The 12,219-nt window shown below is 39.5% G+C and overlaps 2 protein-coding genes across 3 annotated transcripts; both read right to left on the reverse strand.

The window, feature by feature from the left end:
• Window positions 1–2,087: 2,087 nt before the first annotated feature.
• Window positions 2,088–7,768, reverse strand: LOC111500209. Of its 2 annotated transcripts, XM_023151870.1 has the most exons (7): window positions 7,510–7,768; window positions 5,430–5,571; window positions 4,276–4,336; window positions 4,029–4,164; window positions 3,585–3,915; window positions 2,702–2,830; window positions 2,088–2,615 (listed from the first exon to the last, which is right to left on the reverse strand). In XM_023151870.1, exons 2-7 carry the CDS (start codon window positions 5,527–5,529, stop codon window positions 2,179–2,181), a joined length of 1,194 nt encoding a protein of 397 aa, XP_023007638.1. In that variant the 5' UTR covers window positions 5,530–5,571; window positions 7,510–7,768; the 3' UTR covers window positions 2,088–2,178. The 2 variants fall into 2 exon arrangements, with proteins under 2 accessions (XP_023007638.1, XP_023007639.1); XM_023151871.1 differs by lacking the exon at window positions 5,430–5,571 and having other exon boundaries at window positions 4,272–4,336.
• An 824-nt stretch (window positions 7,769–8,592) lies between these two features.
• LOC111465198 (thioredoxin reductase 2-like) lies at window positions 8,593–11,926 on the reverse strand. The gene is made up of 2 exons (XM_023109519.1): window positions 10,854–11,926; window positions 8,593–8,903 (listed from the first exon to the last, which is right to left on the reverse strand). The coding sequence occupies exons 1-2, from the start codon at window positions 11,782–11,784 to the stop codon at window positions 8,833–8,835; spliced, it is 1,002 nt and encodes a 333-aa protein (XP_022965287.1). The 5' UTR covers window positions 11,785–11,926; the 3' UTR covers window positions 8,593–8,832.
• Window positions 11,927–12,219: the final 293 nt, after the last annotated feature.

Below are 12,219 nucleotides of genomic sequence, written 5' to 3' on the forward strand. Positions count from 1 at the left end.
TATTTTTATTTTTGAAGACCTTCATTCTACTCGTGAACGTTTATTTAACAAGCATGACCTATAAATTGGAGAGAAATGAGTAATTTCTCCTGGTCAGCTAAACCGAGTCAAAGATGATAGTTATAATCTTCATTTCCATCTTCTCCTCCAACCTCACCCACTTTTCCAATCTCCATCACTTTATTTATATATATATATACTTATACTTATTATATATTTCTTTTATAATAAATATAAAAGATTATATGGTAATATTTAAATTTGGGTATAAAAGAATATATATCTATTAAAAAGTTTTTTGAAACAAATATTTTGTTTAAACTTATTAAATTAAAAAAAATCACAGTAAATCCATCTTTATCAAAATAAATGAAATAAAAGACGAGGGAACGTGGGATAGAAAAAGTTTACTCATCCTCGTTTCACCCATAAACAACTCTATTCTTAACTTCAAACTAAACATCATATTTTACCCATAAATAAATAAATAAACAACTTTTTTTTTTCAAACGATAATAATAGGAATAATAAATGAATGGCGTCACTGTAAAATTATATGAACTTATAAAATCCATCCATCAATAATTGGTGTATTTTGGTTTTGAAAGCTACAATTTACATAAATAAAATGAATAACGGTGAAAGAGTACATTATTACTATAATTATTTACATCGTTGCTCTTCCTAACATGGTATTAGAGTCATACCCTTAACTTAGTCATGTCAATAGAATCTTCCAATGTCGAACAAAGAAATTGTGAGTCTTGAAGGTGTAGTCAAAAGTCAGTAAAGTGTCAACAAATGGTGTACCTTGTTCGTTAACTTCATGGAAAGGAGTCAAGCCTCTATTAAAGGGAGGTTGTTTAAGGGCCCTACAAGCCTCAGGGGAAGTTCTCTAATGGACTTTGTTTGAGGGGAGGATTGTTGGGAAAGGGTCCCACATTGACTAATTAAAAAGATGATCGTGAATTTATAACTAAGGAATACTATCTCCATTGGTATGAGACCTTTTGGGTAAACCAAGAGCAAAACCACGAGAGCTTATACTCAAAGTAGACAATATCATATCATTTGGAGGGTCGTGGTTCCCAACAGTGGATTGTGAGATCTCACATCGGTTGAACTATGAGACTGACAGCGATACGTAACCAACTAAAGCGAACAATATCTGCAAGTAGTGGCTTGAGTTATTTCAAATGGTATCAGAGCTAGGCACCTGACGGTGTGCCAGTGAGAACGGAGGATAGACATTATCTTGGTTAGTGAATTAGGGGTTGAGAGACATCTCAAGAGGGGGAGGGTCCAATTACCTTATGATCAACAGACTTGACCAATAGTTTGATAAAATTTGATTTATAAACCTCTCTTCCATTGGTATGATATGAACGCTTTGATTAACTTGACTAGCTAATGCTTTTGTAGGGTAGCAGCATTATCTCTGTGCAGCTATGTCACGTTTCCGATACACGCCCTTGTAACTTAGGTACACATGTATCTTCACTTTGCCTACCCCTTCCGACTCGAACACACTGTTGCGAAGCAGATTGGTCGGTTCTTTGATGGGCGTTTATGAATCAATGTAGATGGGATAAGGTATGAAGAGGTCAGTCCATCTTTGACGAACAGACATCAAAGACATTCAAGAAATGACATGATACTGTGATATCCCATGTTGGTTGGGGAGGAGAACGAAACACCATTTATAAGGGTGCGAAACACCATTTATAAGGGTGTGGAAACCTTCCCCTAGCAAACGCATTTTAAGGAAACCGGTAAGAGAAAACCCAAAGAGGACAATATCTACTAATGGTGGGTCTGGGCCATTACAGAAAGTTCGACAAGCCTCAATGATTAAAACACTTGGAGGTAGTTCAAATGATGCACCTCTATGCTCCTTTTGACGCTCGTTGCGATGGTTTAAAACTACAAAACACTCCATACGTGTGCCTACGTATGAGGACCTCAAGTCGTCTTATTACGAGGGAGATCTATTGGCAACACCTACACAAGTATCAACTATCGAATCGATTGATGTTGATACACCTAGACAAGGAGATGAGTTATCATTGATAAAGCCTGCACCACTGAAATAAATAAGCTTGGTAGCCATAGCTGAGAGTCAAAATTTAAATGTTCAAGCAGACCAATTGACTAAAGGAATGGACCAATTTGTTCTTGTCAACTAGTTTCCTCATCATCATCTTCACTACTGGCTCCAAACATGGTGGCCATTTTCAGGGCCAACATTGCAGCCATTTCTCTCCTTTGAAAATCAGGCATCAACCTCAAGCTGTCGCGCATGTTCCCTATCTCAGACATCAACCGCTCTAAATCCTCGAGGTCAAGATGTTTTCCAACGAATGGATTCGTCATTTGATCGAGTTCTTCATCGACAGCCACATGGTTTTCTTCAGCCTTGGGTGGCTCACAGATACTTTGACTAGCTTGATCTTGCTCGGCAATATCAACATCGTTTCCAAGAGCTCTGGCATCTATGGACGAACCTTCTCCGTTCGACGAGCAACCTTTGAAACTAATGTCATCCCACATCTCAGCTGAACCCCCAGATAGTATTTCGTAGTCAATTTCAAAGTCAGATTCTTCTTCTGACAATTCTGATGGGATAAAACAAAGAAGGCATACACTTAAAATTTAAAGTGACAGATGAAATAATGAATGCAAAAGAAAAAAGAAGAAAAACCTTCTTCTTTCGGAAATGATGGGTTGGTAATCTTATCTCCAGTTTTTAGAATCATTCCAGGCCACATATGAGCAGAAAGAGCACCATAGAGCCTTTGAACTCCTTGTATATCACCATCAATTGATAAACCTGTAGATAATAGTACATGTCATTTTTTTTAAAAATAGAAGAAAGAAAAGGATGAAGAAGAATAAATTCAAGAATGAACGTGACACTGAATTCATGTAAAGAGGAAGCAATATGGTTAATATTACTGTCTTTTACTGTCCATTTTATCTCACCTTCGTAATGTAACGGCCCAAACCACCGCTAACCAATACTGTCCTCTTTAGGCTTTCCCTTTCGGGCTTCCCCTCAAGGCTTTAAAACGTGTTTGCTAGGAGAAGGTTTCCACACCTTTATAAAGGGTGTTTCGTTCGCCTCCCCAACCAATGTGGGATATCACAATCCACCTCCACTATTCAGGTCCCAGCGTCCTCGTTGGCACTTATTCCTTTCTCCAATCAACGTGGAACCCCCACCAAATCCACCCCCTTCGGAGCCCAGCATCCTTATTGGGCACACCGCCTCGTGTCTACCCCCTTTGAGGAACAGCCTCCTCACTGGCACATCACCTAGTGTTTGGCTCTGATACCATTTGAAATGGTCCAAGCCCACCGCTAGCAGATATTGTCCTCTTCGAACTTTCCCTGACGGGATTCCCCTCAAGGCTTTAAAACGCGTCTGCTGGGGAAAGGTTTTCACACCCTTATAAAGGGTGTTCCGTTCTCCTCCTCAACCAATGTGAGATATCACAAAACTTATCAGGTTAAAGAAAACCATAATAAAAGCAAACAAGCATATACATACAGCATCCAAGTCAAGGGTAAGGCAAGGATCTTACATTTATCAAAATCTGCATTAGACGCACAAGCCTCGATGAACTCAATATTGCGTTCAATGCACCACTCCAAACATGACCTCCTAGTTTCCCAAGAGGAATCTTCGTCTCCCAATAAACTACTTCCTTCAATTTCAGAAATTCCATATTCGCCTGTATCTGAATAATCTATAGAGGAGTCTTTATGTCTCTGCTTTTGCACAAGTTTTCTGTACTCAATATGAACTGGATGACCTGGAACAACATCTACTTTATTTCCTATGCATAATAATACATCAAATTTTTGTACATCAACATGAGCGACCCAATCCTGAAGGGTCACAAGAGATGAAAGCTGCAAAGACAAAAATAATAGCAGGCATAAGAACATATGACATCGATTATCACAATATTCACGTGAAATTAAAGAAGAAACAAAATGAAATGATGCAAATAGAGTTGACTAACATCATTCAGGTCAAAGACCATGACTAAGGCAGCCAACTGATTGAACATAGGCAACGCCTCAAAGGAAAATTCCTCGTGCAAATGAGCCACTGATACCGACACATCGGCTGTGTAATATTGCGTATTGATAGTCCAACTGGTTGCCAAGGAAAAAGAAACCGACTTTGAGCTCAAATTTACATCAAGCAACCTAATTTTCATTTTGATACCTGGGAGAAGAAAAATGAATTTTCTTTTACTCACTTACCCATGGACCGAAATTTGAGAGGATGAGTTCAGAGCATCTTCAAAGTCCACAGTGAGTAATCCTACAATTTCAGAAAGATATTGGGTATTGAGAATGATCAGTTTCTCTTATGCGAACGGTTGAGGATTGTTGGGAGGGAATCCCATATTGGCTAATTTAGGGAATGATCGTGGGTTTATAAGTAAGGAATGCATCTCCATTGGTATGGTATGAGGCCTTTTGGGGAAGTCCAAAAGCAAAGCCATGAGAGCTTATGCTCAAAATGGACAATTTCATACCATTATGGGGAGTCGTTATTACTAACATGGTATCAAACCCATGCCCTAAACTTAGTCATGTCAATAGAATCCTCAAATGTCGAACAAAGAACTGTGAGCCTCGAAGGTGTAGTCAAAATTGACTAAAGTGTCGAACAAAGGGTGTACTTCGTTCAAAGGCTCCAGATAAAGAGTCAAGCCTTGATTAAGGGAAGGTTGTTCAAGGGCTCCATAGGCCTCACGGAGGCTATATGGTGTACTTTGATCGAGGGGAGGATTGTTGAAAATTGTTGGGAGGGAGTCCCACATTGGCTAATTTAGGAAATGATCGTGGGTTTATAAGTAAAGAATACATCTCCATTGGTATGAGACCTTTTGGGGGAAACCCAAAGCAAAACCACGAGAGTTTATGCTCAAAATGGACAATATCATACCATTGTGGAGAATTGTTATTCCTAACACGAACTACCAAGTATTATGCTTTTTTTTTTAATTATAATCCATGAATGTCAAGACACGCAACTAGACTAATCCCACTAACTTTACAACATTAGTCACAAAGGAAAATTATATAATAAAGAAAAAAAGAACAGACAACTAGCAAATACAAGTTTTCCTTCTACGAAATTGTGGCCAATTTTCTCCATTACAGATTTACAAGACGTCAAAAAAAATACTGAGATTGTACCCAGGATTATAAAAAGAACATGAATATTCAATGGTGTTGATAGAATTGAGATGTCGATTCAATCATTATCATAATGCTGTAGTAATTGAGAACTTCAGGGTCAGTATGGTTCCAACTACCAACAGGCATAACAACAATCAGCTTAATAAACTGCAACAAGTAAGAATTGAAATAGATTGAATTTGGATGTGTAAGAGAAAGAGAATTACTAGAGAGGAGGGAGCGCTTGCCAACATTTGAGGATCCAATGAAAAGGATGCCAGGTCGGCTCTCCAAAGGAATTGGATTCAGATGTAATTCTTCACCCATGACTCTTCTTTAATTGGAACTCCCCAACCATCAAATTATTTTCTAATAAATGAACCAAATAAAGCACACATGAACAAACATCCAAAGACATTAGAAGTTTGAAGAGGTGTGGTGTGGTGTAGTTGAAGAATCTTCGAGCAATAGATATGAGTTGGGGTTCGTTCAAAATCCTTTACTATAATTTATTTCAATTCAATTAGAAAAATGTGTAACTACGTGAATGATGACAACAATCAGCAACAACAACCAAAGAAGAGAAAATGGCATACAAACAGAAAAATTATATCGGTTAATCCTTCTCCCCCATTTGACTGATTTACATCAAAGTAACTAACTAAAGCAAGAATTCACCACATCCACCCAGTTCGTTGTCTAAATTCTTAAGAAAAGGTAATGAAACGAGCAATAAGGTCACGTCCACTTTTTCACTGTATACTTGTGCCCAATCGATAACTTTTTTGCCACAGTTCCTCCCATTCCATTAAAAAACTCTATATTACTTGGTAAACAATGCTTCATTCCTCAGGCCTTAAGTTCTTAAGAAAAAAAAATATGAAATGAGTAATTACTTTTTCACTCCAAACTTCCTGTCAATAACTGTGTGCCACAGTTCCTCCCATTTAATTAAAAATCTTCATATTTACCAAGCCAATAATGCTTCATTTCTCATTGTGAGATCCCACATCAGTTGTGGAGGAGAAAGAAGCATTTCTTATAGAGTGTGGAAACCTCTCTCTGGTAAACGCGTTTTAAAACCTTGAAAGGAAGCCCCGAAGGGAAGCCCAAAGTGGACAGTATCCACTAGCGGTGGCCTTGGACTATTACAAATGGTATCAAAGCCAAACACTAGGCAGTGTGTCAACGAGGACGTCGGGCCCCCAAGGGGGTGGATTGTGAGATCCACAGTGATTGGAGATGGGAACAAAGCATTCTTTATAAAGGTGTGGAAACCTCTCCCTAACAGACGCGTTTTAAAACCGAGAGGCTGACGGCGACACGTAACAGGCCAAGGCGGACAATATCTGCAAGCGGTGGGTTTGGGCTGTTACAAAAAAATTACAAATGGTATTAGAGTTAGACACCGGAAGGTGTTCCAGTGAGGATGTTGGGCCCCTAAGAGGAGGGTTGTAAGATGTCATATTGGTTGGAGAATGGAACGAAATATTTCTTATAAGGGTGTGGAAACCTCTCCCTAGTAGACGCATTTTAAAACCGTGAGGCTAACGACGATATGTAATGGGCCAAAGCGGACAATATCTGCTAGCGGTGGGCTTGGGCTGTTACACTCATCTTACCTATACAAACCCATACCACCAGCTTAGTCGTGAAGTATCATCTCACCAAGTGACCATATTTTTCCTCTCCCTTTCCATCCCAAAAGAAATCTATTGGGTTCCTACTTATTTTTTAGAAAAGAATAAACAAATGCAAAAGTCCCATCATGACACCGGATGGTGGGCCAGCAGGGGCGTTAGTCCCCCAAGGGAAGTGGATTGTGAGATCCCACATTAGTTAGAGAGAGGAACGAAGCATTTCTTGTAAATATCTGGAAACCTCTCCCTATCCCTAGTAAACACGTTTTAAAACTTTGAGGGAAAGCCCAAAAAGGATAATATCTACTAACGTGTAGTTGCATAAATTTCCATCTAGACCCATGACCCATGACCCTTTTCCCTTAACATGGCATGAGGACGCTATCAATTAGAATGATCATAGTCTTCTTCTAAATCAGTTTTAAACTATCAACTTCTCCTTTTCATCCCTGTACACTCCTCCAGGATATATAATTCACAAGGGTTGATCATTAGACCAACGGGCATGGTTGAAGCTGTTAAAATATAGAAGTAAAATCTCAAACCAATTCACCATATCATTGAGGTATAACAATAATGGAATGCCAAAATGAAAACAGTTTGGAACTGGAAAAATGAATCCAAAGAACCATCATAATCTAGAAAGTAGAAGTCAGGGGAGTGTTACCTGGACATCTTGACCCAAAATCTGAGATATAACCAGAAAAGATCAGCCCAACAATTGTAGAGATTCGGGGTAAGGAAAGGACGATGATAGAGAACGCCTGATTAAGAAAGTGGCACCCGTGTAGGCGTGCGTTAAGAGAGGGTTTATCGAGCGGAGTTTCCGTCAACGAATTGGGATAGATGGGCGGCTGACGGTAGGACAGCGGGAGGAGATACGGCCAGATTTGTACAGAAACGGCCGCCGGTGTCAGTAATTTAATAAGAGACGGAGAAATTTAAGAAATTTTAACAAAAATATTTATATTTATAATTGCTTTCTGAAAAATCGGATTACGCCCACATTTTATGTATTTATAATAAGATATACACTTCATAATATAATTTGAGTTCTTATTCCTTTCTGTCGGTAGTAATATTTACTTTTTATATCAAACACGTTAGTCGAAAAAAAATGTTAAATAAATAAAGAGATCATACTTCTTTTGACATCGCTCCTATATGTAGATTTTTTTTTCATCGACTCTAACCAAGTTGCCTCAATATTAGAGGCCAAAGTTCTTAAAATGCAACATCTTATTTCATTTCAACATCTTGGTTTCGTTGACACACCGTTGTGCTTCTGCATTGATTTGAGACTTGAATCTTCTTTGGGTCAAAATAGGCTTGATAATTCGAGCACTTACCAAGACAATTCAAGCAAATACCATGTTGATCGAGAACTATCTAATCACTAATGGTTTACGTGCCATCACAAGCTTTGCTATGTTATTTTTTCTTCGTAGCTCGCTTGGACACACTTATCGAGAATTGGTCCACAAGTAAATTTTATAACACCTTTATTTTCACATCAAGTCATTGGTGCATTCTATGTTGAAACCTAACCCTATAAGACAACCTTCGTCTTATGAAAAGAGGTGCATGTTAGCATACTCGTGTCACCAACATTGTCCTAGAAAATATTTTCAGAGCAAGTGTCAAAACACTCGTCTTGCAAGCTTGCTCATGTCATGCCACGCGCATGAGCCACATAATGATTCACTTAAGCTATGAAGTTCAAAGATGGTAGAGAGCAAACATCAAGTCACGTTAGAAACTCTTTTAAAGCGTATGCATATGATATAACACAAAAGTTAATTCATCGTACTTTACTTTTAAACCAACCAACATAAATGACCGACCTCCAAAATGCTATAATATTTTCCCATCTATCCCTCCTCCCCGTAAACTTGCCAAATCAACAATTATATGATAGGGTTCACAACAAGCATTCTCCTTCGACAGTTGTTTTCAAACTAACTTTGAGAAACCCAGGCACAGTCTATTATCAATTACCCTTCCCCTCCTGGGAACCAATTTCTTGGAGGTAATGTTCCGCATCCAATGCTGCCATGCAACCTGCACCTCAAGAAATAAATCTTAGCCAGCAATAGGAATCAACTTGACTTGAAAACCATTATTGAGGACAAATTGAAAGCATTGCAAGTGAAAGAAAGACATGGCTTTCGTACAAGGAGGACATTTTTTAAGGCGAAAAGGAAAAGGGGCTAAATCTAAAACGAGCCAAAATGATTCTTGTCCAATATTGTTTTTGTTTCAAGCCTGGGAGTGTTCAACCTGGAAACTCCAAAATGATTCTTAGACACAAATTTTAAGCCAAGACCAGCTCTACTTTACCATCAAAATACAAATTTAAGAAATAATGGGAAGTTGGATGGCCAACTTTTTTTTTTTTTTTGGGAGGCAGATTTGGAGAGTAGGGTGAGGCAAGAGGGATCTACAATGGGACGTATATCGAACCAAGATTATATAAAAAGTTGTACTTGGTGTAGGGTTTGAAGCTGATATACTCACATTGTGGCAATAACTGTGGTATGTATAAATTTTAGCAATAAAGACCCCAAAGGCCTAGGAAATATGTAGGGCTTAGTAGAAATTCGATATGGTTTTAATAACCCCAAATGTCAAACTAAAGTTTCATGAATGTCCTGCCTATTACCATAATTACACATTGCCAGTCAGTTTCTACTGGTTGGTTTTCTGTGAGATCTCATGTTGGTTGGGGAGGGGAATGAAACATTTTTAAAAGGGTTATATGGGTGTGAAAACCTCTCGCAGTTTAAAACTTTGAGGGGAACCCCGGAAGGGAAAACCCAAAGAAAACAATATCTGCTAGCAGTGAGTTTGGGCTGTTATAAATGGTATCAGAGCCAGGCACCAAGCAATGTGCCAGCGAGGACGCTGGACCCCAAAGGGGTGGATTGTGAGATCCCACATCGGTTGGAGAGGAGAATGAAGCATTCCTTATAAGTGTGTTGAAACTTCTCCCTAATAGACGCGTTTTAAAACCTTGAGGGGAAACTCAGAAGGGAAAGCCCAAAGAGAACAATATCGGTTAGCGGTGGGCTTGGGCTGTTACATTTCTACCCCTACTTCTCATCCATTAAGGAATTCTTCATCCAAACTCTTATACATTTCTTCATCGTTTGACTTTTACCTCTAAAGGAAGCTTTCAATTAGTCCCACAAAATTCCCCCATCCTAACAGATTCTTGCTAACCACGAGAGTAAAACCACCTCTCTCCATTGACCACTCAAACCACCTCAACAAAGACCCGTTTATTTACATATCCTTGTAAGAAAATACTATGGACAATTGGGAAAGAAAACCCGCTATTTAGTGTCATTGAGTACTAAAAGGTTGACCTATATCAAGCATTCAACCTTCACATCAAAATTTAGAATCATTTTATCTAATGGATCATAACATTAACCTGATCTAATCTGAAACAATAACAACAATGCATCGCGAAAATAATTAAACACTCCTACTTCTCTGTTATGAATCAGGTTCACTACCATATTAGCATGTTCAAAAAACCCAATAAAAAAAACAGGGCTCCACAACTCATAAATTTACCATGAAGACTCATCCAATTTTATTTCGGGTTCTGCATAAAGGCTTTAAGCATGTTGGATTTTTCTTTTTCTATTAGGCCTAATAATGATATAACAACAGAAACGCAGCTGCAATTACATCATAAATGCATTTTGTAGGTGCAATAGGATCCTTTTTGGGGCAAAGCTATACAATTCCATGCCCTCAAATTATATATTACCCAAAAACCTGTCACTTGATTTTCTAGTCTCCCCTAACACACCAAACACCGTTTTCTCTCCATCCTCAAGTCATTTCCCTCACTTATGGCCATGTCTTGTGCGCCAATAGTAAAAGGAAGACGTTTGCTAATTAGTATAAGCCCATTAGAGAACTTTTTGAGTAAGAAGAGAATTAAAATAGGAAGAAGGAAAATGAGTGGAAACCGGAAATTTTTTTCTTTATACTGACCCGTTCCAGCAGCTGTGATAGCTTGTCTGTACTTCTTGTCCTGAACATCACCAGCCGCAAAGACTCCCCGGATACTGGTCTGCGTCGTCCCTGGCTTCGTCAGCACATAGCCATCCGAATCGAGTTGAAGTTGTCCAGCTAAGAATTTGGTAGCTGGTTCGTGACCAATAGCGAAGAACAATCCGGAAACCTTCAAATCAGAAACCTTTCCGGAGACCAGATTATGGACCTTCAGACCCCCCAGGGCTCGTCCATTTGCGTCGCCGTAAGCTTCCTTAACCACCGAATTCCAAATCACCTCGATTTTAGGGTTGCTGGAGACACGCTGTTGCATGATCTTGGAAGCTCTGAAGGTGTCTCTTCGGTGGATGATATACACTTTGGAGCCGTACTTGGTGAGGAAATTGGCTTCTTCCATGGCGGAATCTCCACCCCCAATGACCGCCAAGGGCTTATTTCTGAAAAGAGGCGCAGCGCCATCACAGACAGCGCAAGCCGAAATACCTCGATTCCAGAACCCATCCGCTTCGCCGGAGCCAGGAAAGGTTAATCGCTTCGCAACCGCACCAGTAGCGACAACCACAGAGTCGGCAAGGACGGTCATGGAATCAGTAAAGACCTTAAATGGCTTGGATGAGAAATCGACCTTGGTTACGGTCTCGGAGTAGATCTGAGTGCCAAAACGAAGCGACTGGCTGCGGCAATTGTCCATGAGTTCGATGCCAAGAATGCCTTCAGGAAAACCAGGGAAGTTTTCAACGTCGGTTGTGGTAGTGAGCTGGCCGCCGGGAGCAATGTTGTTGGCCATCCATCCTTCGAAGAGAATAGGCTTGAGCTCAGCGCGGGCGGCGTAGATAGCAGCAGTGTGGGCAGCGGGGCCACTTCCGATAACGCAAAGCTTGGTTTTAAGGGTCTTGGTAGCAGCCGCCATGGCTGTCGAGCTTGTTGAGCTGGTGGATGTCGGAGCGCACGCTACTGGAGGAAGGACAGAGGCGGCGCAAATGGAAAAACAACGCTTTTCACGGTAAACTCGGAATGGTATTCAGCCCCCTATTATTCCCCGGCCTCCAAAGCGAGTATCCATTCTCAATTGGACCAGCCTTCTCTTTTTACTTTTGACTTTGACTGTACAGGTTTTCTTTTTGCTTTTTTAACAAAATTGGAATAAAATTTTGTAGACAATGTTTAAAAGAATTATTAATTAGTGTTTATACGATAAAGCACCTTCGATCTTCAAACTTTTAAAAGAACTTAAAAAAAATTACAACTATAAATTACAAAGTCTATGAGAGAATATATTCTAGAATCTTTGGTACCGGATACAATTTATAATCTTAAATTATAGTTTGTATGCTTCTAGCTAGAA

Source organism: Cucurbita maxima, unplaced genomic scaffold (genome assembly GCF_002738345.1).
Source record: "Cucurbita maxima cultivar Rimu unplaced genomic scaffold, Cmax_1.0 Cma_Scf00028, whole genome shotgun sequence".
Classification (NCBI taxonomy): domain Eukaryota; kingdom Viridiplantae; phylum Streptophyta; class Magnoliopsida; order Cucurbitales; family Cucurbitaceae; genus Cucurbita; species Cucurbita maxima.

What these genes read in the sequence shown, in the direction of transcription:
- LOC111500209 (XM_023151870.1), bottom strand. Translation starts at nt 5,529, where the DNA reads ATGGGTGAAGAATTACATCTGAATCCAATTCCTTTGGAGAGCCGACCT. An exon ending in TGGTCTTTGACCTGAATGAT is followed by an intron (nt 3,916 to 4,028) that starts GTTAGTCAACTC and finishes TTGTCTTTGCAG; the next exon opens with CTTTCATCTCTTGTGACCCT. An exon ending in TAATGCAGATTTTGATAAAT is followed by an intron (nt 2,831 to 3,584) that starts GTAAGATCCTTG and finishes TATTATCTACAG; the next exon opens with GTTTATCAATTGATGGTGAT.
- LOC111465198 (XM_023109519.1), bottom strand. Translation starts at nt 11,784, where the DNA reads ATGGCGGCTGCTACCAAGACCCTTAAAACCAAGCTTTGCGTTATCGGA. An exon ending in TATCACAGCTGCTGGAACGG is followed by an intron (nt 8,904 to 10,853) that starts GTCAGTATAAAG and finishes CTTGAGGTGCAG; the next exon opens with GTTGCATGGCAGCATTGGAT.